At 29.1% G+C, this 26,973-nt stretch overlaps 1 protein-coding gene across 1 annotated transcript in view; it reads right to left on the bottom strand.

Annotated features, from left to right (window-relative positions):
- Nucleotides 1-7,503: 7,503 nt before the first annotated feature.
- The window catches only part of LOC122502475, a 156,980-nt gene continuing 137,510 nt past the window's right edge, over nt 7,504-26,973 (bottom strand). Inside the window, exons 5-8 of the mRNA XM_043612550.1 lie at nt 16,041-18,413; nt 11,750-11,951; nt 11,542-11,661; nt 7,504-9,051 (exon numbers count right to left, since the gene is read on the bottom strand). Of these exons, the coding sequence (XP_043468485.1) occupies nt 8,862-9,051; nt 11,542-11,661; nt 11,750-11,951; nt 16,041-18,413 (2,885 nt within the window). The 3' untranslated portion in view covers nt 7,504-8,861. The remainder of the gene's footprint in view (nt 9,052-11,541; nt 11,662-11,749; nt 11,952-16,040; nt 18,414-26,973) is intronic.

Below are 26,973 nucleotides of genomic sequence, written 5' to 3'. Positions count from 1 at the left end.
AAAAGTTGGAAAGGTCCCTCCCTATGAAGAAAATAAAATTTTAGTAATTTTTTTGGAGTTTTGTTTTTTGCCAAAAAATCCCGAAATCTTCATCCCAGCCAATTCTAACTGTACCAGAAATGTAGGGCAACTTTCAAGCTTTCATTTGGTTCTAATTAGAGCATGATATATAGCACAGGTAAAAAGTTATAGTGCTTTGAAAAAAACCTTAAAATTTTTGCAAAAATTAAAAAGTTGGAAAGGTCCCTCCCTATGAAGAAAATAAAATTTTAGTAATTTTTTTGGAGTTTTGTTTTTTGCCAAAAAATCCCGAAATCTTCATCCCAGCCAATTCTAACTGTACCAGAAATGTAGGGCAACTTTCAAGCTTTCATTTGGTTCTAATTAGAGCATGATATATAGCACAGGTAAAAAGTTATAGTGCTTTGAAAAAAACCTTAAAATTTTTGCAAAAATTAAAAAGTTGGAAAGGTCCCTCCCTATGAAGAAAATAAAATTTTAGTAATTTTTTTGGAGTTTTGTTTTTTGCCAAAAAATCCCGAAATCTTCATCCCAGACAATTCTAACTGTACCAGAAATGTAGGGCAACTTTCAAGCTTTCATTTGGTTCTAATTAGAGCATGATATATAGCACAGGTAAAAAGTTATAGTGCTTTGAAAAAAACCTTAAAATTTTTGCAAAAATTAAAAAGTTGGAAAGGTCCCTCCCTATGAAGAAAATAAAATTTTAGTAATTTTTTTGGAGTTTTGTTTTTTGCCAAAAAATCCCGAAATCTTCATCCCAGCCAATTCTAACTGTACCAGAAATGTAGGGCAACTTTCAAGCTTTCATTTGGTTCTAATTAGAGCATGATATATAGCACAGGTAAAAAGTTATAGTGCTTTGAAAAAAACCTTAAAATTTTTGCAAAAATTAAAAAGTTGGAAAGGTCCCTCCCTATGAAGAAAATAAAATTTTAGTAATTTTTTTGGAGTTTTGTTTTTTGCCAAAAAATCCCGAAATCTTCATCCCAGCCAATTCTAACTGTACCAGAAATGTAGGGCAACTTTCAAGCTTTCATTTGGTTCTAATTAGAGCATGATATATAGCACAGGTAAAAAGTTATAGTGCTTTGAAAAAAACCTTAAAATTATTGCAAAAATTAAAAAGTTGGAAAGGTCCCTCCCTATGAAGAAAATTAAATTTTAGTAATTTTTTTGGAGTTTTGTTTTTTGCCAAAAAATCCCGAAATCTTCATCCCAGACAATTCTAACTGTACCAGAAATGTAGGGCAACTTTCAAGCTCTCATTTGGTTCTTATTAGAGCATGATATATAGCACAGGTAAAAAGTTATAGTGCTTTGAAAAAAACCTTAAAATTTTTGCAAAAATTAAATTTATTAAAAAATTACCTGTGCTATTTGGAACCAAATTAAATTAAAATTTTTAAATTCCATTATTTTTAACTATACGTTAGACTATAAAAATACTAACAACTTTTCTCTACAACATTTTTTCATATAAAGTTATTTTTTTTTTTTTTTTTTTTTTAAGTTTTTGGGCCAGGCCAGCTTAACTAGGTTAAAAAAATTTTATTGATTTTTAAAATGTTATAACTATTATAAAAATATGTAGTTTACAATAAAAGAAACATTTTAAAAAAACTTTTTTTTTAATTGATTGTTATTTAAAATATTGAATTTTTAAATTTGCAAACATGCAAATTTTTTTTTTTAAAAGAGTGAACAATTTCGTGTAATCGTTGATAATGACATTTATTTATTGTAAACTGTATTTTAACTATTAATTTTTTTATAATTATTGTAATATTTTGTTAATGCAAAAAAATTTAAAATTTTTAAAAACAGTTAAAATTTTGTTTTGTTTTGTTTTGCTGACATATTCGCATTTTCATCAAAAATGAGTTCTTTCCGCGAAATTATGTTGCTATATAATAAAATGTTATTATTTATAGAAAAAAAATAAAAACTCTTATTCTTTTTATCAAGACGAATCGATTGGTGTATGTAAAGTATATATTATATTGAAAATTATAGAATTAATTACAATTAAGTGGAAAAATTCACTTTTTTACTAAAATTTTTTTTGTTTATTTAGATTCATATTACTTTATAAGAAAATTTTATTCTTTCTATTAAGACGAATGATCTTTATTTTATAAATGTTAAATTGTATTGAAAATAATTTAAAAATTGAATATACTTTTCGTTAATGCTTCCTCCACGAAGAAGCAAATTTCGTTTGCTGATCGTAAAGAGGAAGCAAAATATTCATGTAATGAACATCTGGATTTAAAACTTGTTTTAATACATTTTTGAGTAAAGTCTTTGAAAAAATTAATTATGTTCAAATATTGTATTAAAATTTTTCGAAAAAAAATGAACAATTAACAATTATATTTAATAATTTTAACAAAAGTTCCTAGAGAATTTTCAAATCTATTTGTTCACAATAAAATTTGACAAAATTTTAATTATTCGCTTATTCTCTAATTAAATATTTAGATAATAAAAACTAGAAATAATTTTTTAAAAAAATCAATTAAACATTTCAAAATATATTTATTTCTAAAAATCAAGCTATAATGCTTTTATTATTCAATTATTATCAAAAATTTTAACTCAAATTCATGTTTTATTTAAAAATTCTACAAGCATAACAGATTATAACAGATTATACTTATAAACTTATTTTTGGAAAAATGTTTTCCTGGAACATGAAAAAAAAAATTATTTATTATACCTAACTAATTTTTTGGTTTAAATTATATATATGATGAGTTAAAAACTGTAATTCCTTTCCCAAATAGTATGTTAACAAAAGCTACGAGTTAAAAGAAAAACAAAAATATTATGGTTTATTCAAAAAATTTTTTTACTTTTACTTTTTGTTAGTTTACTTTTCACAAATATTCCATCCGAAATCTTCATCCCAGCCAATTCTAACTGTACCAGAAATGTAGGGCAACTTTCAAGCTTTCATTTGGTTCTAATTAGAGCATGATATATAGCACAGGTAAAAAGTTATAGTGCTTTGAAAAAAACCTTAAAATTTTTGCAAAAATTAAAAAGTTGGAAAGGTCCCTCCCTATGAAGAAAATAAAATTTTAGTAATTTTTTTGGAGTTTTGTTTTTTGCCAAAAAATCCCGAAATCTTCATCCCAGACAATTCTAACTGTACCAGAAATGTAGGGCAACTTTCAAGCTTTCATTTGGTTCTAATTAGAGCATGATATATAGCACAGGTAAAAAGTTATAGTGCTTTGAAAAAAACCTTAAAATTTTTGCAAAAATTAAAAAGTTGGAAAGGTCCCTCCCTATGAAGAAAATAAAATTTTAGTAATTTTTTTGGAGTTTTGTTTTTTGCCAAAAAATCCCGAAATCTTCATCCCAGCCAATTCTAACTGTACCAGAAATGTAGGGCAACTTTCAAGCTTTCATTTGGTTCTAATTAGAGCATGATATATAGCACAGGTAAAAAGTTATAGTGCTTTGAAAAAAACCTTAAAATTTTTGCAAAAATTAAAAAGTTGGAAAGGTCCCTCCCTATGAAGAAAATAAAATTTTAGTAATTTTTTTGGAGTTTTGTTTTTTGCCAAAAAATCCCGAAATCTTCATCCCAGCCAATTCTAACTGTACCAGAAATGTAGGGCAACTTTCAAGCTTTCATTTGGTTCTAATTAGAGCATGATATATAGCACAGGTAAAAAGTTATAGTGCTTTGAAAAAAACCTTAAAATTTTTGCAAAAATTAAAAAGTTGGAAAGGTCCCTCCCTATGAAGAAAATAAAATTTTAGTAATTTTTTTGGAGTTTTGTTTTTTGCCAAAAAATCCCGAAATCTTCATCCCAGACAATTCTAACTGTACCAGAAATGTAGGGCAACTTTCAAGCTTTCATTTGGTTCTAATTAGAGCATGATATATAGCACAGGTAAAAAGTTATAGTGCTTTGAAAAAAACCTTAAAATTTTTGCAAAAATTAAAAAGTTGGAAAGGTCCCTCCCTATGAAGAAAATAAAATTTTAGTAATTTTTTTGGAGTTTTGTTTTTTGCCAAAAAATCCCGAAATCTTCATCCCAGCCAATTCTAACTGTACCAGAAATGTAGGGCAACTTTCAAGCTTTCATTTGGTTCTAATTAGAGCATGATATATAGCACAGGTAAAAAGTTATAGTGCTTTGAAAAAAACCTTAAAATTTTTGCAAAAATTAAAAAGTTGGAAAGGTCCCTCCCTATGAAGAAAATAAAATTTTAGTAATTTTTTTGGAGTTTTGTTTTTTGCCAAAAAATCCCGAAATCTTCATCCCAGCCAATTCTAACTGTACCAGAAATGTAGGGCAACTTTCAAGCTTTCATTTGGTTCTAATTAGAGCATGATATATAGCACAGGTAAAAAGTTATAGTGCTTTGAAAAAAACCTTAAAATTATTGCAAAAATTAAAAAGTTGGAAAGGTCCCTCCCTATGAAGAAAATTAAATTTTAGTAATTTTTTTGGAGTTTTGTTTTTTGCCAAAAAATCCCGAAATCTTCATCCCAGACAATTCTAACTGTACCAGAAATGTAGGGCAACTTTCAAGCTCTCATTTGGTTCTTATTAGAGCATGATATATAGCACAGGTAAAAAGTTATAGTGCTTTGAAAAAAACCTTAAAATTTTTGCAAAAATTAAATTTATTAAAAAATTACCTGTGCTATTTGGAACCAAATTAAATTAAAATTTTTAAATTCCATTATTTTTAACTATACGTTAGACTATAAAAATACTAACAACTTTTCTCTACAACATTTTTTCATATAAAGTTATTTTTTTTTTTTTTTTTTTTTTAAGTTTTTGGGCCAGGCCAGCTTAACTAGGTTAAAAAAATTTTATTGATTTTTAAAATGTTATAACTATTATAAAAATATGTAGTTTACAATAAAAGAAACATTTTAAAAAAACTTTTTTTTTAATTGATTGTTATTTAAAATATTGAATTTTTAAATTTGCAAACATGCAAATTTTTTTTTTTAAAAGAGTGAACAATTTCGTGTAATCGTTGATAATGACATTTATTTATTGTAAACTGTATTTTAACTATTAATTTTTTTATAATTATTGTAATATTTTGTTAATGCAAAAAAATTTAAAATTTTTAAAAACAGTTAAAATTTTGTTTTGTTTTGTTTTGCTGACATATTCGCATTTTCATCAAAAAATGAGTTCTTTCCGCGAAATTATGTTGCTATATAATAAAATGTTATTATTTATAGAAAAAAAATAAAAACTCTTATTCTTTTTATCAAGACGAATCGATTGGTGTATGTAAAGTATATATTATATTGAAAATTATAGAATTAATTACAATTAAGTGGAAAAATTCACTTTTTTACTAAAATTTTTTTTGTTTATTTAGATTCATATTACTTTATAAGAAAATTTTATTCTTTCTATTAAGACGAATGATCTTTATTTTATAAATGTTAAATTGTATTGAAAATAATTTAAAAATTGAATATACTTTTCGTTAATGCTTCCTCCACGAAGAAGCAAATTTCGTTTGCTGATCGTAAAGAGGAAGCAAAATATTCATGTAATGAACATCTGGATTTAAAACTTGTTTTAATACATTTTTGAGTAAAGTCTTTGAAAAAATTAATTATGTTCAAATATTGTATTAAAATTTTTCGAAAAAAAATGAACAATTAACAATTATATTTAATAATTTTAACAAAAGTTCCTAGAGAATTTTCAAATCTATTTGTTCACAATAAAATTTGACAAAATTTTAATTATTCGCTTATTCTCTAATTAAATATTTAGATAATAAAAACTAGAAATAATTTTTTAAAAAAATCAATTAAACATTTCAAAATATATTTATTTCTAAAAATCAAGCTATAATGCTTTTATTATTCAATTATTATCAAAAATTTTAACTCAAATTCATGTTTTATTTAAAAATTCTACAAGCATAACAGATTATAACAGATTATACTTATAAACTTATTTTTGGAAAAATGTTTTCCTGGAACATGAAAAAAAAAATTATTTATTATACCTAACTAATTTTTTGGTTTAAATTATATATATGATGAGTTAAAAACTGTAATTCCTTTCCCAAATAGTATGTTAACAAAAGCTACGAGTTAAAAGAAAAACAAAAATATTATGGTTTATTCAAAAAATTTTTTTACTTTTACTTTTTGTTAGTTTACTTTTCACAAATATTCCATCCGATTTATTTATCAATGTCTCGATAGAAGACAAAATATGAAAATAAGTTAGATTTTTTTTTTTTTGATATTAAATGTAGAAATTTTTTTTCGTTTCTTGATTTGATTTAGTAACTGTTAAATAGAGAACAAGGTTCATTAAAAAAACACACTATGGACAGTGAATTATTAAATGTTTTATTAATAAGAAGGAATCCCAGTATACATAATACTAACTAATGTAGTTGTTTTTTTTTGGAACATTGGCGGCCTGCTGCAGCAATAAAAATATCCATTCGCACATGATGTTAATTATTGCACATCCCATATCCTAATTCAGGATCCGCCTAAATTTGAAGTGTATCGGGATTTCAAAAATCGAACATACTCAGTTCAGTTGTTTATTATTATTATTACTTTTGTTTTTTTTTAACATCGTGAACAAAACATTCTCTCCAAGGCTGCATCGGCCCTAGGCTTAATCATATTTATAAATTTATCGTATCTATATTCGTATATATCCCAGTTACAGGCTATAAGTTCATATAAATTTCAAGGTACGGGAAGTATCTACACGTTAGTCAATTAGTTCTACCATGTAACGTACGACACCATATTATAAACTTACTACAACTACATTAATATATCTAAAAACTATTTTCTCTCTACAAAATTCTACCTTCTTATGATTAAGTCAACATATAGAACCTCACGATCATAAACTAACGACATGTCTCAATAAATATAAAGTAAAATAAAGTTTATATATATAGATTATTATAATTTCAATAATCGCTCATAAGGACAATATAATGTCTTAATTCTTAACACGGATATGCATTATTGATTACAATTAATAATACTGGCAGCTTAAAGTACAATGTGTATATATTCAAACTAAAAGCGTCAGTGATATTCCTTTTTTTAAAAGTTCCAACAATTTATTAAATTTTTATATAAAACTGAGAGAAAAATTATTAAAAACTTTAATATACTAAAAATACTAAAATACTAAAATACTCAAGCACTAAAGTATTAAAGTACTAAAATATTAAAATAGAATTAATAGTGAATAAAATTAAAAATTCAAATGAGCAAATTCACTGACGCGAAGATATTTTTTTTCAAAGAGAGCGCCACGTATAATTTTTAAAATCAAACAATTTAAATATAATTTCTTATGCTGAGAAGCGAATTTCTCTCAAATTATTGTTATATCACGGACGTTCTCTAATTTTTTTCACTTAAAATTAAAAAAAACGATACAGATATTGCACGCGTATAACCAATAGATACGGGTTTTTTTTTCTTTTAATAATGGAATAACAGATCACAGGTGAAACTAGGCTTTACCTCTGTAACAAATTAATATCACATGAAAAAATATGTATCAGTTGCCCTCGAGAATTCTCCTCTTTTTTTTTAAACATTCGGACGGATGACTTAGGTCATCAAAAATTAATAATGATAAGCGAAATTAATATTGGACATTTGCATTAAATTGGACAATTTTTTCTTCTTCTTCTTTAATTTCGCTTATCGGCAAAAAATAAAACACGAATCAAATGCTAATGCTCTTGATTGATTAATTTACGTTTATTCTATCACTATAGCAATAAACGCTAAGTGTTTTTTTTTGACTATATGATTATGATTAGAAGTAGCATTTGGCATTTTTCTCGTTATTTATCGAATCATTTTTACACACATTTTTTTTTTATTTCTATATTTTCAAATTGAAAATATCCGATTTTTAAAATCAAACATTTCTTTCTTGACATTTTTGTTTATTGAAAGAAATTCATATTTTTTTTGGATAACAATTTTTAAGTCGATTTGCCAAAGGAGAAACAATTTTATTTTTAGATACAACTTTTTTTGTAACTAGATTTAGAACGACAAAAATTGTTTCCTTTTTTTAAACTACAATCGGGGTTTTTCATTTTGAAACATTACATTCTCACCCTGATTAACATTTTTCTTTTTTTTTATTTACAACTTAACTATCTGCTCTTAAAAATAAATCTACTGAAACAAACAACCAATCCACCTTCGAATCATCGGAAAAATTCACGATTCAAAAATTAGTTTTCGGAGGTAGCTGTTTCGTTCTATTTTTGCCAAGGAAGACAATAAGTGTGGTTGTTTTTTATTAACCAGTGACGAATTTTCAAATTTTGCCCCTTCATTTGAGAGAAAATTTCAAAAATTTGTCAATACGTTAAGAAAAAATGAGTAATGAGCGAGCAGATAAGAAACGAAATTTAGAATAGATTTTCATTTATATAAACCTATATATATATTGAAAATAGTTCTTTTCAAAAAAATATCTCAAAAAAAAAATATTTGAATAAAATTATTTTCATAATCTACTGCTCACAAATTAAGTATCATGTTCTTTTTTTTTTCTTTAAATATATGCGTGGAATTAAATTATTGTCCTATTGTTCAGGCCACTTTTGTTTTCTTTTTTTTGTAACCTGCGATTTTGCTTTTTAAAATAGAATATAAATTTGAAACTATTATTTAAAAATCGGGTGTTTGTTTCAAAATTTGCAAAAAGAAAAAAGAAAATTAAAGGATAATTAGAAAGGTGAATTGTTCATTGATAAAAAGGAAAAATTTTTTTTGTTTTAGCGCTTTTTAGAGAGCGCTGCGATAGTTGCGCTATAATAGTTGCGCTATTACTGGATGTAGAAGACACATGTGTTCAGCCCCACGAATTGGAAGACGGTTCACGCTAAAATGACGAACCATTTCCGGTATTGTATCAAATGGTTTGCTGAATTGTCCAAGAATAAAGGCATTTAAATCCTCGTGTCGCTGAATTCGCATATGCATAAAACCTCTAGCACTCCTGGAAGAAAAGAAAATTTTTATTAGAATTTTAATTAATATAATTATTCATGGTGGCAACAAAAATTTAATTTTGTTTTTCCCTGATTTACAGACAAAATTTTAACTTTTTCCCTGACCCTACAGAATTGTTTTCATCATTTCAATTCAATTATTATTTTCTACAATTTTTTAATAAAATTCTTCTATAAATGAATTATTTTTAATTTTTAAAAAAGTTCTTCTTGAGAGTCTTCAAATCTATTTGTTTACAATTCAATCTTTTAAAGATTTTAATTTTAAAACATTTACATAATTCAATTATTTCTAAAAATTGCAATTATTAGTAAATTCTCCAAAATTCAATTATTATCTAAAACTTTAACTGAAATTAATTTTTAAATCAATTTTTATTAGAAAGTTCTACGATAATTTAATTATTTAAATACAAACATAAATAATTTATTGAATAATTGAATGTTTCTTAAAATCGAATTCTTATAAACATAATTTTGTCATCAAATTTTTAAATAATTGAATTCTTTCGACGAATTTTAATAAAATTTTTAAGAATAATTATATTTTCCAAAGAAGTCAATTAAAATAGTCTTAAAAATAATTGAAAGTTAGCAATGAGCTTTACTATTTATGAAAATAATTGAATTATTCCGAAGAATTTTAATTAAAATTCCTAAAAATAATTGAATTTTGTCGAAGAATTTTATAAAAAATTTTCAAACAATTGATTTTTTTCGAAAAAATTTATGCAAATACGTTTTTTAATAATAATTAAATTCTTCTGAAATTTTTATTTTCTTGAAAAATAATTGAATATTCGTGTAGACTTTTATCAAAATTTTTGTTTAATAATTTAATAATTATTAATAATAATAAATAATAATAATAATAATAATTTAATAATTTAAATTTTTTTTTTTATTTTATTTAATAATTTTTATGGGAAAGATTAAAATAGTAAAATTTTGAAAATCATTAAATTAAGAAAATTTTTTGAAAATAATTAAATTTTATAATTTCATTTTTCAATTATTTTGAAAATAATTGAATTCTTGTGTTGAATACTATTATTTATGAAAATAATTGAATTTTGCAATGAATTTTAATTAAAATTCCCGAAAATAATTTAATTTTGTCGAAGAATTTTATAAATAATTTTCAAACAATTGATTTTTTTCGAAAAAATTTATGCAAATTTGATTTTTAATAATTGAATTCTTCTGAAATTTTTATTTTTTTTGAAAAATAATTGAATATTCATGTAGAATTTTATCAAAATGTTTGTTTAATAATTGAATTCTTATGGGAAATTTTATTAAAATAGAATATTGAATATCATTAAATTTAGAAAAATTTTTAAAAATAATTAAACTTTATTATTTTATTTTTCAATTATTTTGAAAATAATTGAATTTTACAATGAATTTTATATAAATTCTTGAAAATAATTGAATTTTGGCAAAGAATTTTATTAATTTTAAAAATAATAGAATTCTTGTGATGAATTTATAAAAGTAATTGAATTTTGCAATGATTTTTATTAAAATTAATGAAAATAATTGAATTTTTCCGAAGCATTTTGCTATTCATTTATTATGATAATTGAACAGTTGATAATTGTTTTGAAACTTTTTTGAAAATTATTGAATTTCTACTAAGAATTTGATTAATTTTGAAAATAATTGAATTCTTGTGATGAATATTGTTATTTATGAAAATAATTGAATTTTGCAATAAATTTTATAAAAATTCTTGAGTATAATTGAATTTTGGCCAAGGATTTTTGCTATTCATTTATAAAGATAATTGAAATGTTGAAGAGAATTTTTTTAATAAATTTTTGAAAATAATTGAATTTCTGAAAAGAATTTTGATATTTTTTAAGATAATTGAATTCTTTCAAAGAATTGCGTTAAAATTTAAAAAATTGAAACTAATTTTAAACAGAATTGAAATTAAAATTTTAAAAAATACTTCATTAAATGATTTATAAATAATAACTTTATGGCAGTTCTTCATTACAATTAAGTTTTTAAAAATAAATTATTGTTAGAAATAGAAAAATTGAAGGTTTTTTTTAGCATTTGTGGTAATTTCATAGTTGATGAGGCAAACAATGGAGATAATTGTCAAAAAATTTCCTGAAGAGTTAGATTGAACAAAAATACAATTATAGTAACCCCAAGAAAGAAATTAAAAGGAATGGCAATCAATTATCAAAAAATAGTCGCCATATTGGATCCGCCATTTTGAATATTGAAAATCCAGTACAAAATTCTTAAAGCGCATTCAAAGCTCGATTTTTCCAACTGCCCGCCTTCCGAAAAATTGGCGGTCAATTTAAATTTTATAGAAATGAATATAATTAAAATTAAATTAATAAATTTATTAATCAAATTTAATTAAATATAATAAAAAATAAATTAAAAGAAGATAAAAATACCCAAATACTATCAAATTTTATACCCTTTTTTGTAAGTTAAATAAAACTTACTTTAAAGATAGGGAATAATCTTGCTTTGTCGATTCGCTGTTCCTCACAAGATAGCTTCCCTCACGTAACAATCGAAGAACTGCTTCAGCTTCAATTCGTGTTATAGATCCATGATACCATCTACAAAAAGAAATGATTCATAAATTTAAAAAAATTTTCCCCCATTTTCATATTTGATGATTTTCCATTCATTTTTTAGAATACTCACCCTTGTCGCTCTAATGGAAGATCAACATCAACAAGATCAGCTGCACCTCTCGACGCAGTGAACTCCAAAGGAAGTCCAAGACTTAATCCTCCAGGTTTCTTTGATCCAAGCTGATTCATTTCTCCTACTCCAAAAATGTTTCCGACCCCATTTCCACTGCCATCCAAATTCAGAGTCATCTTCGGTCTCGCCATGCCGCCGCCTGAAATGAGTCACCAGACATTTAGACGCCTTGTCAATAATTTTCCCAAAAGTAAATATTAGTAATTAATCTAAAAAAAGAGGGAAATTGATTTCTAAAAACTAAATTCTGTTCTATCCGGAATATATAAAAATATATAAAAAAAGAGAATTTAATTTAAGCTGGTTAGGTAAAAATAGTTTTCTTATTTTCCTTCAGTCATGATGAAATACATTCGAGTCCTTTCAAGAGAGAATAAATCAATAACATCTCCTTCTTTTAGGTAAAGCTTACGACAAGCTGTCGATTTTCTTTTATTGAGAATTAAGAGCCAGAGACGAAAAAAAAACTTTGCTTCTGATCGCAAAACTTTTACTCTTCATGACGAAGGTTAAAGAAAGACTTTTGACACATGTTACGTAGAGTTAAAATCCAAGCAACTGAATTGTTAGAATACAGAGAAAGGATTCAGGAAAAAAGGCAACAATTCTTTTTCCCTTCTAACTCCCATCGTCTTCGCCATCAATCCGGAATACCTCTCTTTTCCAGATTATTCTGAATTATTAACCAGACGCGGGTCTCAACTACTTTTCCAGATTGCCTATGTCTTATTAAATTTAATTCTCACCCTTCGTTTTTTCAAAAATGTCTTTCAATTTTCTTCAAAACATTCATCAATTTTTAATTCCACTAATCTTTCTAAATTGTAGATTTTTCCTATTCTAAAATTTTCTAGTTCTTTTAAAACACAAGAGTTGCCAAGTGAAGCTTCATCTCTAGTCGTAAAATTAAGAAAAAGACGATAAGGAGAATTTTAATTTACCTTCTTCTAGAATTTTTCTGAATAGATCAAGAAGTTTCTTTATTTTTTTTTTACTCTACGTATAAATCGAATTGGCAACGAAACGAATGTCTCTGGGGAAATTTCCTGTTAATGTATAAGAACGAAGAGATGTGACGTTAAAGTGAAAAAAAAGAGAAATAAGAAGGGACTTTTAATTTTCCCCGCGAACACAAGACTTATTGCTGTCAGGATACTTCCTGTTCAAGACGAAAACATGGGTTTCTACCCTTGTTTGGCGATCTTTATCAGGACTGATTTGTATTTATTACGGTCACGAAAATTTGTAACAAAATAGAAATTTACTTTTGGCGAATGGAAATAATTAATAGAATAGAAACATTCGGTGTAAGAAATTAGAAACGTTGATACATTCGAAGGATTATTATACTTAGAGATGTACAAATTATAGAGATATACATTTCTAATTAAAATTCAATGTAGTAATGAAATGAAGAACTAATGAAAAAAATTATTTTCTAGGGAGATTTGAAGCTGATGAAAACCTAATGTTTGGATGAAATTTATTATCCCTGTAAAGAATCCAAACGTGTGGGAATAAACCATGTTTTCTTGCAGATGTTACAAGTGTGTAATGACATTAGATGCCTTCCCTCTACTTTGTAACAGGCGTATTTTGAACCTGGCTGGAATGTTTGATGCATTCTCATGAAATATGAACCCAGAAAGACTCATTCTCCAGCCGGTGCCAATGCTTGCTAACCAATTCATTCGCGGATTAGGGTGGGATGAATCAGTTGGGGAGAGCATCATAGCAGGCGAAATACTTCATTTATATCCTGTCAACAAGGATCTTTCAGAAAAGTATTATTTCACAATAATTGACGACATTGTTCTTTCTTTAATTTATTGATTACTAGTTTTTTTGGAAAAAATGGTAAGAAAACTTTGTTAGGAATTAAATAAAATATCTTATTTTCGAATGCTTCAAATGGAATTTTATGCAAATGCTGAAACTTTGAACTTTGTAAATAAGGATTAACTCCGAGAACCCAGGTAATTTTTTCTTTTTCCCTTCATCGTATGGATGACTAGATAAAAGTATGAAACTTGAAATGTTACTCAGGTAACGGAAATCTTCTTTCTCACCCGAAGGAATTTAGATCTGAGTTCCCTTACTGTTAGCCCGAGGTGCACCTCGTGGTAAATCCCAAGACGAACTGAACGAAAAAACTGCGCGAGCGAGTTATAAAGGCCGCGTCTCTTCCCCCACTACTCGCTCTCGACGCGCTGGCCCAGAGCGAGTAGTGGGAGAAGAGACGCTGCGCGTCCTACGTGCGCAGTCGTCACTCTCTCTTCTGCCTGCGAGCTGTACACGACTGCGATGCCTATGCCGTATATTCTATCTCTATATTTTAGAATTACATTTTTTTTGTTTTAGATTGAAGCGATATTCTCTTGTGAGAGATTTTTCTTCTAGCTTCTTATTTGCATGAGTTATCTAAATACAATTTTAATTTCTGTGTTCTCTACTAAGTGTTGGCACTTTGAATTGTTGGATCGATGAAGTCAATAATAAATGCACTTCATCTCCCGCTTTTAATTATTTGGCAATGTTTGTTAATAATTCTAGTAATTTGATTCTTTCCTAATGACTAAATCGATGTTAGTACAATAAGCTGAGATTGAATATACAACATAGTACAGAGTCTCGCCTTCACCACACTTTGAGATAATTAAGACTCTCTTTAATGGAGTTCATAAAATTCCAATAGTTGTATGTCTCCCGTTAACTGTTGTTCAGTCTTGATTCAGGAAAAACGAATGCCAGTGAATTAGAGCGAAGTCACTTGTGTCAAGGTACTTTGGACATGAACCAAATGATAACGATGCTGGTCTATGAAGTTAAGCCAGGAAATAAATGTCTGCGCGACACATTTCCAAGAAAATAAAATAGCAATTTTGTTTCAAGTAAAATGAGGCTAAATGAGAATGAAAGCAACAGAGAAAGATTTAAATCTTTTCACAATTTCGAAAAAGAGAATTCTTTTTTTTCTTGTTTAACGAAAAGTCGTCAAAGTAGATAAACTAAAAGTGAAATTTAATTTTTTTTGTCGTTTCTCAGTCAACCGGATGCACAGGATTATGATAGGAAGATTTCTTTTTTTGGTGCGAACCGTAATGACCTAACCGCGCGTGGATCTATTCTGACATTAAATGGTCCGAACAAGATTGATTGTGACTGAGATTGCAACTATGAATTTCCACAAGGATGAACATCGTAATTCTCTGTCTCCGATAGAGTGACATCTCGATTATATCACTAAATTCATTTATGGATTGGAGACTTTAACGATCCGTTTTCGTTTAGAAAAACAAGGTAGAATAATCCTCAATGACGAAAAATTAAATAAAAGTATTTAATATATTTTTTTTTTTGCACTTGGAACAGAAATTGATTTTTTCTCCTGTAATGATTAAACGGCGAATACTTGTAGGCAGAAGGAGACGAATTTCCTCTTACTCAATGTTGATTTGAACTTAGAGAAATTGCGAAGAGCCCGGAAGCGTCAGTTTCTAACTTTGAGCCCTTAAGCCAAGGTGAAGTCGACATTAAGTGTGGCTTAACGCTGTTAGACGGGGTCTGGAAGAGGTTTATAACGCAACATCAAATTGCAGAGTTTCTTAGATCATGACGAAGTAAATAGTTTTATCCCAAATGACCTCAAGGTACTTGGAATTATACTACTTTTTCATACCTTAATGATCGGACGTTACTCTCGAGTTTTTTTTCCCATCCTGTTACGAAAACGAATGGAGAAACAGTATTCTCCATTTTATATCTATCACTTTATCCTATTTTTCAGGAAATTTTATAGCTGATAGTAAAATACGAAAACTAAATTTGAAAAGACATTTATGTTAATAGAATTCGAACTTTGCCGACGTCTGGTGCGAATGCCTTTTTGTTTCGAGATTTATAGAAATCGACCGCTGTCGATTTTGTAATGAAATGCTGCAACTAAATATAAATCAAGAAGATCTAAAACGCACTTTATAATTGCTTAATTAAGGATTCGACGAAATTCACTGATGTCACCTAATTTTTATGGAAACAATCTAATGGCTTGGGCCATAATTTAGGGTTTTTAAAATTGTATTCTGATAGGTTGAGAATACTTTCTTTGAGAGAACCGTCCGCTAAGTTTAACATGGTCCATTCAATCGAAGCGTTTTTCCGAGGAAAGAGACTTAGGGGAATTATTAGTCTTGTAAATTTTCTAATTTAGTTTTGTAATTCAACGTACCAAATGCAGATGGTGGTTCCAAGTCTCGAACAGACAAACTGGACGAAGCTTGCGATGCACTTGACTCATTGCTCTGTGTGCATCTCAATCTTCTCCTAAGTTTAGGCATATCAAATGGCAAATCTCTTAAATCAACACTAGTAGCACTACCGGAAGTTGTGGCGTCCTGTTGCATAAGTAATCTCCTCCGACGGAGCTTTGGCATGTCAAAAGGCAAATCCGATAATTCAGTTTCATTATCAACTAAATTGATGTTATCCAATTGAGGTTTTGGTACATGAAAGCCAAACGGCTTACACTTGATTCCAGTTCGTGACTCTATCGAAATTCCGCTATCCGATCCCTGTATTTCTGCATCACCTGATGACGATGATTGAAGTGCGAGATTAATAAGATTTTTATTTTGTGGCGTTCTTCGTTTCTTGAATGATGTATCAGTGGGTGTTGTGGCATTGGTATTTGTGACAATTTCCGTAATTACATCCTCGGGTGATGCTTTTTGGGAATTGTTATTTCGGTTGTTGTCCGATGTCTCAGAGGCTGGTTCTTGGGATGATTTGTCGGAAATGGGGGAGAGGATGTGTAGTTTATTTGTGTGGTGTGTGAGAAAGCCGGAGAGATTCGGTTGTTGATGGTGATGATGATGATGGTGGTGGTGATGGTGGAAGCAATTTGTAGTGCCACTGTCTGAACTGTGGGAACTGAGACTAGTGCTGTGGTGACTTTCGGAGCTGCTTGTTGATCTATTTCCTTCGCTAGTGCTGCTTCGCAAAGATTCCATACTGCCACCGCTACTACTCGTGGCCATGCTTTCAGTACTCGAATAACCAGGTCTTCGTCTGTTATTCCTTAGTTTAAATTCTAGTAAACCTTGTTCGCTTCTAGGTTTAGGAGCGTCGGTCTCCGACTCATGGGGCCTTCCCTTAAATTCCATTATGGGTTTGCTTTCGCGAATTAGACTTCGCGGACGCTGTCTTTCTTCTCTAGGCCTGCCCTTGAATTCTAAAATCAAATCCTTTCCAAAGCGACGGTTCTGCGAATCGGTGGACTCGGAAACGAAACTCTTTGGTCGGCTTTTGATTTCTAGAATACTGCTTTCGTTACTTTGGGATGTGTCCTTTGCTCTTAGTGACTTAATCGGTAATTTCATGTCTTTTAATCTCGGATGGTCAGGTTGAGAAGGCAAATTGGGTGCGCTACGTATGTTTAGTAAGAGATTATCTCTGTTTCCGTGGAATTTAGCGGGCAAAGGCGCCGTGGACGGCGGCGATGGAGTGTAGCCACGAGTCGGTAATCTTGGGGAGCCAGTCTTCTCGTCACTTGAATTTATTTGGAGGGATTCAATGTCCTGGGACAAAGTGTCCGATTGCTGATGATTTAGATGACTCGGTATTGGCTTTGGGCGGAGGATCACTACTTTACGACGATGGTCCTTATTTGCCTGAGAACCGGAATGAGGAACTTGCGACTGTTTGGACGATTCTGTTAATGAACTTGCTCTGGATAATGGCACTGTATTACTGGTTCGCATTTGTGAATGCAAAACAGGATGATTTGTCACCCGATCAAGATCGTCGAGATCATCATCCGATCTGCTGATTTTGCAGTCGAATGCAGTCTCATAGAGTTGACGTTGTCTTGCCATCTCTTCGTCACCCTCCTCCTCCTCTTCTTCTTCTTCGTCCTCGTCCTCACCTTCCTGATCGTTATCGTCTTCGAATAGAATCGTTTGGGGATCAATTTTTCTAGTTCGGCGATATTTTCTGCTCTTTTGCCGCTGTATTTGCGGCTTTGGCGTTTCTAGCTCATCCTCCTCGGGCGAAGCAATGCAAGTGCAGACGTTTGTTGATAGATCATGACTCAGAAGTCTATTCGGTGGCATGAGAGACTGATCCCATTCGGTGACCACGCTGTTTGTTGCTTCGCTCCCTGAGGGAAGAACATGCTCTCCAGTTGTTGTTGTAGTCGTCGAATTTATCAAAGTTTGTCCTTGTTGCAGCAAAGGAGTTTCATCCCCAGCTAATGAATTTCTTTTATGAAGAGCCGGAGTCGTTGAAGAGTGATCAGGTACATCGAGACTCACACTCTTTCGATATTTATTCGGCTGAGTGCGTGAATGTTGTTCCGGAACTCTGAAGAGATCGCCGTAGTAATAAGGGGAAGGATGACGAATCGGATGCGCTGATTCGTTTGGAGATTGATCCGGAAGGTGAACCAGGGCAACGCAATCAACGACGACACTATTCGTCTGTTTGTCCTTTTCCTGATTTAATACTTTACTTAAAGTCGTAGAGTTTTTTAGATTCTTTCGCCTTCTGTTATTCGCTAATTCTAATTCGTTCTCCTCACAAGACGATCCTGACGCTGATGGATCTGAAACAGTAGAAAAAAAGAAAAAATTATTTATCACTGCAGAAAAAATTCATCCGTTTATCTTAATATTTAAAAATAGAGTTTTATTTGAGAAATCCGAATCGACGCAGGCAGTGCAGAATAATAGGATCAAAATGTAGTTAAATTACCATAATACTTTTAGGACCCGATCCTTTCACCATTCAAGCCGAAAGCATTTGGATAGAAAACTCATAAACTTGTGTCTTAAAAATCGCTTTATAAAATCCTCCAAATATTGATCAACTCTCGGGTCAGTGTTTATCTAATCTAAATCAATATAATTGTGAAGCTAATACTAGAAATAAAAATCCGTTTAATAGAATTTATTGAATCGAAATAAAATTTTCTAATAAATTTCCAAAGTTCGATGCGTGGAGTTAGCAGGACAAAGATGAGTCTGAAGATAATGGCACTTTCGCTCCTTCCTTAAAATGGTTGGTAGACTCCATAAACTATAAGATCGTGGATTTGACAGAAAGCCTATTGCAGACGCCAGAAAAACGATTAAAGAATATTTCCAGTAAAATGATTATTATCAAACGGATAAAAAGATGAAATGAAAAATCAACCTAGTGAATTTTTCATATAATCTCTAATTTACATCAAATGTTTTTTTTACTCACTGCCACTGGAAAGTATTTTAAAGAAGTGGAGATGAAATTAAATTTTGGAAAATTTCAGGGATATTGATTACGAGAGACGATAATCAGATTTCCGTGGTATCCGGAATGATAGCGATTGGTAGAGTGCAGCTGAGGGCTATATTGCAATGCGAGGGTTAGAACGTTGCCCCCTAATGAATCTATTAGGGACGGTGAGCGACATCCCTGGAACTGGCAATCACCTACAGAATGATCCCACCACTGCTCGTTTCGTCATGTTTACATCAACTACTGTCTCACTCGATTCAAACACGAATTTCTATCAGAAGGATATTTGCGATTCAAAGATATTCGCTTGACTTGTCTCTCCACTGAGATAACAAATCGCGTGTATATATAAATTCTCGATACATAAAACGTTCGTTCAAGCGTTAAGCCAAGAAAATCCCTTGGAATAAATTTTTAATCCATTCGAATTTGTTGCTTTAAAAAAATATCTATCCTTTCATTTTCATGACGACAAAAATTTCTTTTATTTTTCTTTTACTGTTTGTATTCGGTATTAGAAGTTATTGCAAAAGAATGACTGATTGTCGAGAAACCTTCAGGGCATTTCGATTCTCTTTTTATTAGATATTGTCCTAATATTGGAGGGTTTACTAAGGGTTGTGGATCGTATCCAGGAAAGAATTTCCGGTTATCCTTAAAACCACCTTTTTTGTAAACGTCTCGGAAGATTACCTATACTGAAAGAGAAAAAAGAAAAGGAAGAAAATTTTTCGTTATGTGCGACAAAATCTTGTGACACTTAATCATCAACTACTTTAGATCTAATTTGAAGTTTTCTTTTTGAAAATTACATTAGGGGACGCTTCCTTTCAGGTAAATTATTTTTGAGAGAAAGTTTATATTTCAAGCGTAATAATAAATCTGGAAGAGAGGACGTCTTGAAAGAAGCGTCTTTTCTGGAGGAAAAAACTAAAAAGATACACGCATGAAGGGTGACCACGTACAACGGAATAAGGAAAGATGATTGAAACAGCGACTGATTACAAAACAGGGTGAATCTTTGAGAATCGCGTCTCTCTGATCTTCTTTGATTGCGAGTCGCGACGGAAAAGAAAAACTGTGCATGGGCAGGATTTCAAGCTGCTTGATGCCAAGTGCTAAATTAAAAAGAAGCAAGAGAGCGACGCCTTTGAGCGTTTTAAGTGGCAATTACTAGCACTGTTCTCAAATTACTTACTCCAGTAATTTTATTCCAAAGTTCGCTTTTTGTTTTTTTTCTCGTTTTTTTTTTGCAACCTAAGCTTTGGCTTATTCCACTCGAATGCAGTGTTGCACCGTATTAACTCGGGAGCTTTTGATCTTTTAACCGTTTTTCGAAAAAAAAATTACGTCTCTAACAAACCGATTGACTGTTGTAATTTCAGAATATTCAGAACATTCATAATATTCATAATTGCTCTTGATTTTCATTTGTGGGATGCAAAATTATTGTAGAAAATTTAGAATACGAATTTCTATTATTCAGCATGTGAGGATAGGAACTAAACTTCTAACGCTCCTAATAAGATTTTAAGTAGGATAAGCTAAAAGTAAATGAGGAAACTTGAGAGGCAAGACACGTTCTAATCGAAAATTAGATCCCGCTTTACGTATCCCTCCTCCACTTGTCTACACGTTTCGCAGTAAAAACTTGTCTCGTAAAACTGAAATGAAAATAGTTTTAAAAATTGACCTAGGCTACGAGGAAAACTATCCTGTTTATTAAAAAAAATTCCCTTCAATTTGCTCGAAAATATGGAAAATTTATTTTTTCGATATTCTCACAAGCGGTAAGTCAAATATTCTAGTTTGCAGATTTTTCCCTTAGTAACTAATGGAAAAATTGACCTTCGATGAAACGAACCGTTTCTTCTCCTGTTGGTCTTGTTAAATCGAAATTAAACAAACATAAAAGATAATTTTTTAAGTTCCCACAAGTGGAGAGGTTTAAATTCAACTAAAGATGATGAATTCTAATGAGAAAAGAAGCAAGAGGCAAGAGGCAAGTGCTTCGTAGGATTGATTTTCGTAGGTAATAAAATCAATATTAGTTCGATGCATCAAAGTGTGAGAGGGTTGTTATTGCCAGGGGCACATAGACCACGGCCGGATTATTCGCTTCCCTATCGGTAGGCATTACTCAATTGAAATCTACATCAGTGGTCGTACAGGGCACGATCGCCTGCGGTGAAAGGGTTCAATTTAGACGATCAAGGACATACCTCTATAAGCTCCAAAATCCTCAAGTTTTCCACTAAATTATAAAACTTCCCTTTGTCCAAAGGCGAAGTCCAACCTCTACCAAAGACCAAGTCATTATTCAATTGATTTTTCTTTTAAAAATAATTCTTGAAAAATTTAATAACAACGTAAATTCTCTGACCCAAATAAAACAGGTGTAATTAAAATATCATTAAAATGTAAAATACATTATCGTGTTTGTAATTATTATGTCTAAGTTTGATAAAATAAAAAAGAAGTGAACACTTTTATCACATTCTACAAACTTGGCCTTTATCGACCATTATTGATGTTGTATGCGTGACAACAGTCATTGAACTCCTTCGCTTTCGTTTTCATTTTACTAACAATGTTTTTTTTTCGTGGCGAACGATACGAAAAAAGTTTTCTACACACGCCTCTCTAATTTTATCGAGACATACATTTCAGGAATATAAATGCTTATCGATTTCTTGTAACGAAAAAGGAGACATAAAATTTTTCCTTTGGAAATTAAATAGAAAAATAAATTCTTATATTTTTATATTTACACTAGAAACAGGAGTAAAAATAAGAATTATTTGTCGAAATTCAACGAAATTCACCGAATTTTGAAAAAAGTAATTAAAAGAAGATAACGAAGCATTAATAATATTCAAAAGCAAACGATTTTACGGTTTATGAGAAACGAGATGAGGATTAATTCGTTCATCCACTGGTGCGCATCAACACAAGGGGGGCAAGTGTACGGTCAGAAAAACTGGAGAATTGTCATTCCGATTATCATAACGGTTGACAGATTTTTCTCTGTATCAAAAATATTATTAAAATCCCCCTTCTCTCTCTTTTAGAGAAAAATCGTTACTCGCCAAAATGTATATTTTACCTTTTGGGTAAATCGAAAAAAACGAACTGATTCGAAAACTGAATCATTTTTACTATAGGAATGAGTGCAGAGGAAGATTGGGATTAAGAGATGCGAAGAAAATCATCTGTGTATATGTTTATATACCAAAAGGCGATGAAGAAGGAAGAGCGTGTAGTTGACAGTTGGTAAATGATCCAGTTAACAGAGAGTGAGATGTGCGAGAGAAAAGGAAACGAAACATGATCAAGATGAGATGAAAGGGGAACGAGAGAAAACAGGGACATAGTCGAAAGGGAAATGAGAACACTAGATGGAGTAGGTGTGGAGAGAAAAGGGTAGAAGGGTTCTGTTAACTATTCATCTTCTTGGTAAATTCAACGAACTTTCCAAGCGCTTACCCTTTAGAGTCGAATTCTAAAATTGTCGCCGGCCAACATCATCCCTGTCATAAACTCAACACTCCTAATTCACATTCGGATAATGTACTAACAAATTGGTATTAATGTCACAATTAGAGGAATGAGTCATATCTGTGTTTATTGTTCGAATTTTCTATTTTAGTCTGACGGAGATTCAAATTTTACGAGACTTTCCCGCGCGTAGAGGGAGGCACTTGTACTGCGTCACTAACTGTGGAAAGCAGACGACTAAATTGTCTGCCACAGGTCAGGGGTATCAGGGAATTCAGGGAAAAGTAAGGGATTTTTATGAAAAGTACTGGGAATAATTAAATTTTTAGAATTTATAAGAAAATTAACGCAATTCTTTGATAGAATCCAATTATCTTAATAAATATAAAAATTGTTTTCAAAAATTCAATTCTTTTCAAAAATTTAAAAACAAAATCTCGTAAACATTTCAATTATCCTTATAAATAACAAAATTCTTCGCCGAAATTCAATTATATTCAGGAATTTTTATAAAATTTATTGCAAAATTCAATTATTTTCATAAATAACAATATTCATGACGAGAATTCAATTATTTTCAAAAAATAATAAAATTCTTCGCAGAAATTCAATTATTTTCAAAAAATCTAAAAAAAAATAGTCGTCAACATTTCAATTATCTTTATAAATGAATAGCGAAATTCTTCGACAAAATTCAAATATTTTCAGGAATTTTAATAAAATTCACTTGGAAAATTAAATTAATTTCATAAATTCATCACAAGAATTCAATTATTTTCAAAATTAATAAAATTCTTCGCCAAAATTCAATTATATTCAGGAATTTTAATAAAATTTATTGCAAAATTCAAATATTTTTATAATTAATAGAATTCATCACAAGAATTCAATTATTTTCAAGAATAATAAAATTCATTTTTCAAAAATTTTAATAAAATTCATGGCCAAATTTCATTTACATTCAAAAATGTTTCTTAATTCAATGATTTTCAATATTCTACTATTTTTAATAAAATTTTACAAGAATTCAATTATTAAAAATTGAATTTGTACAAATTTTCTCGAAAAAAATTTAAAGTTTTGAAATTTTTTTATAAAATTCTTCGCAATAATTCAATTATTTTTAAAATTAATAAAATTCTTAACAGAAATGTAATAATTTTCAAAAAATTTAGAAAAAATTATCAACTTTTCAATCATTATTATAAATTGATAGCAAAATTCTTTCTAAAAAATTCAATTATTTTCATTAATTTTAATAAAAATCATTGCAAAATTCAATTAATTTTATAAATTTATCACAAAAATTCAATTATTTTCAAAATTAATTATATTCTTCGACAAAATTCAATTATATTCAGGAATTTTTTATAAAATTCATTGCAAAATTCAATTCTTTTCATAAATAACAATATTATTTACAAGAATTGAATTATTTTCAAAACTATTAAAATTCAATTTTCAAAAATTCTAATAAAATTTTTGAAAAAATTTCATTTATTCTCAAAAAGTTTTCTTAATTCAATGATTTTCAATATTCTACTATTGTAATCAAATTTCCTGAAAGAATTTAATTATCAAACATAAATTTTGATAAAATTCTACACGAATATTCAATTCTTTTTCAAAAAAATAAAAATTTTGCAGGAATTCAATTATTAAAAATAGAAATTGCACAAATTTTTTCGAAAAAAATCAAAAGTTCTAAAATTTTTTTATAAAATTCTTCGCAATAATTCAATTATTTTCAAAATTAATAAAACTCATTGCAGAATTTCAATTATTTTAAATTAAAATTTAAAAAAAAATGTAATAATGTAATAATTTTTAAAAATTTTATTAAAATTCGTCTAAAGAATTCAATTATTTAAAAACTAGTTGATAAAATTATGAATAAGAATTCAATTTTAAGAAACATTCAATTATTGAATAAATTATTTTTAGTTGTATTTAAATAATTGAATTCTCGTAGAATTTTCGAATAAAAATTAATTAAAAAATTAATTTCATTTAAAGTTTTAGATAATAATTGAATTTTTGAGAATTTACTAATAATTGCAATTTTCAGAAATAATTGAATTTTGTAAAGGTTTCAAATTAAAATCTTTGAAAATCTGAATTTTTCATACTTTTAATTAAAAATTCTTTGCCACTAATTTTCTTCAAAAAGCTTATGTAATTGAAATTTTTTTAAATTATGTCAAGTTTGTATTTTCTAACGTGTATTTAATTGAAGAATTTCCGAATAATCGAAATTTCACGTAAAATTGAATTGTTAACAAATAGATTTGAAAATTCTCAAGAGAAGAACTTTTTCAAAATTTATTAAAAATAATTGATTTAAAGAAGAATTTTATTAAAAAATTGTAGAAAATAAGAATTGAATTGAAATGATGAAAATAATTTTTGAAGAAGTTACAGTAACAGTTACAATACAGAATTTAAATGTTTTGGAAAATTTTAATTTCTACGGAAGGGTAATAATGATTTTAAATATTTATTGAAAAATGAAGTCATTGGTGTTTTTGAATAATTTTACATTTAACTAAATTCGTAAATAAATGTAATAGAACATTTTTTTCAGTATCTAATAATTTTTAGAGTGAATCAGAATATTATTTAGGGTCAGGGAATAATTTAAAATTTTGTCTGGAAATCAGGGAATAAGAAAATTAAATTTTTGTGTCAATCCTGAACACGTATCTTGAAGATAAGCAGAGAATATTTTATTCTTGTACTTTTATCGAGTCTATTATCAAACTAATATTTACGAAACACGCAACTTTGAAATTAAGACTTTTAGCGTAAATATTGAATATCCACTACATTAATAAAGTTACTCGATTAATTCAAAGTAAGGATAATTAAAAGAAAATGAAAAATTAAGATCAGTTCAATTCATTTTGAATAATTTACACATATTCCTGAGAAAGCAATAAACGGGAAAAAAATATTTTACCTAAATTGTTATTGATTTCCAATTCATTGTTAGTTCTGTCCATGTCAAGACTTGATTGATTGTATTTGTTTCTCAACACTCTTTTTTTTCGATAATAATTCGTATATTTCGTGTCACTTCCCCCCATTGTTTTGTTAATATAGAAATTTTCAGATCAATTTCATCTGACTTTTATTTAATAGTTATTTAATAGTTATTTAATAGTTTACTATAAAATATTTTGTATGGAATAAAATTTTTCCGAAAATAGGTAATAGTTTTCCTTTATTCTGGATGCGTCCCAATTGATTCTAGCTTTGGAAATGATTTCCTCCCAGTGGTTTGGAACCAGTTAACCTACCCTATTTCAATTATCGGTGCTAGGCAACTTGTTTCTCATTCCACGTTCCTGAGCATTTAGCGCTTTATCGTTTGTCGATGCCACGTTACGTATACTATGTCCATCAAATTGAAAGAAAAGTTACGATCTCTTGACATCAAACGCGGCTTCGAAAACTTTCATCATCCATTTCGTGTTTCCCAGTTCCCTTTTGTTGTTGACATATGCACACAAGTCTTGTAGGAACATGCGATGAATTATTCATTCGAAAAATATTTTGAGACTCTACCTTAGTTTGCAATAAAATTACATTTCTTTTTTTCTTCACTCCCGACTCATGCAGTAGATACATATATAAGAAATGTAAATTGTATTCCTTCAAAACATGTAAAACAACTTCTTAAAAGTACTTCTTTTTTTTTGAGATCAAAAGTACTAAGATTTATTTTCAGTTAACATATTCTAGAGAGAAGTGAAGAAACGAAAACTAATTTTCTAGTTTTGTTTGATGGTCAAAGTTAGAATAAAAGGAGTTAATGTTGGCATTGACATACATTGGAATGGGAATTTAATTAAATATCTGCGACGAATGGAAGGGGATTTGTTAGGTGTCAGTGCCAAGTAATGTCAGAGGCACACCATAGGCTCGAAAAGTTGGAACAAACGAAGCGTATGCAACCACGGGAACCCCTAAGAGCCAGCGGAAATGGATGCGAAGAGAAAATGTCTAGACGTATCATTGTCACTTTCCCTATTACTGTTCGAACCACTATTCGGTCTCTCTTTTGTTTTTTTTAATTCTCATCCAATTTAGACTTAAAAATCCATCAAAATCCACTTTCCACTTTACTCTTTCTTCACTAATTCGAATCATCTTTTCCTTCACTTTCAAACTAGAAACCACCACCAATATTGTCCAGACAATTAATAAAGTTTATTACAATGAAAGTGTACTCTAACCAAAAGCCAATATCATATCATCCCCAAGATGTAGATTAAGGGACCCGAAAGCTGATAATGTAGAAATTTGACGTTTATTCAGACCCTTTTCCAAAAAGGCTTAAACCATCATGCAAACATCTCGAGAGTTCATCCGCGAATTAAAAGCCCATG

Source organism: Leptopilina heterotoma, unplaced genomic scaffold (genome assembly GCF_015476425.1).
Source record: "Leptopilina heterotoma isolate Lh14 unplaced genomic scaffold, ASM1547642v1 Lhet_23, whole genome shotgun sequence".
NCBI classification, from domain to species: domain Eukaryota; kingdom Metazoa; phylum Arthropoda; class Insecta; order Hymenoptera; family Figitidae; genus Leptopilina; species Leptopilina heterotoma.
This window is presented reverse-complemented; position numbering and strand designations above follow the sequence as displayed.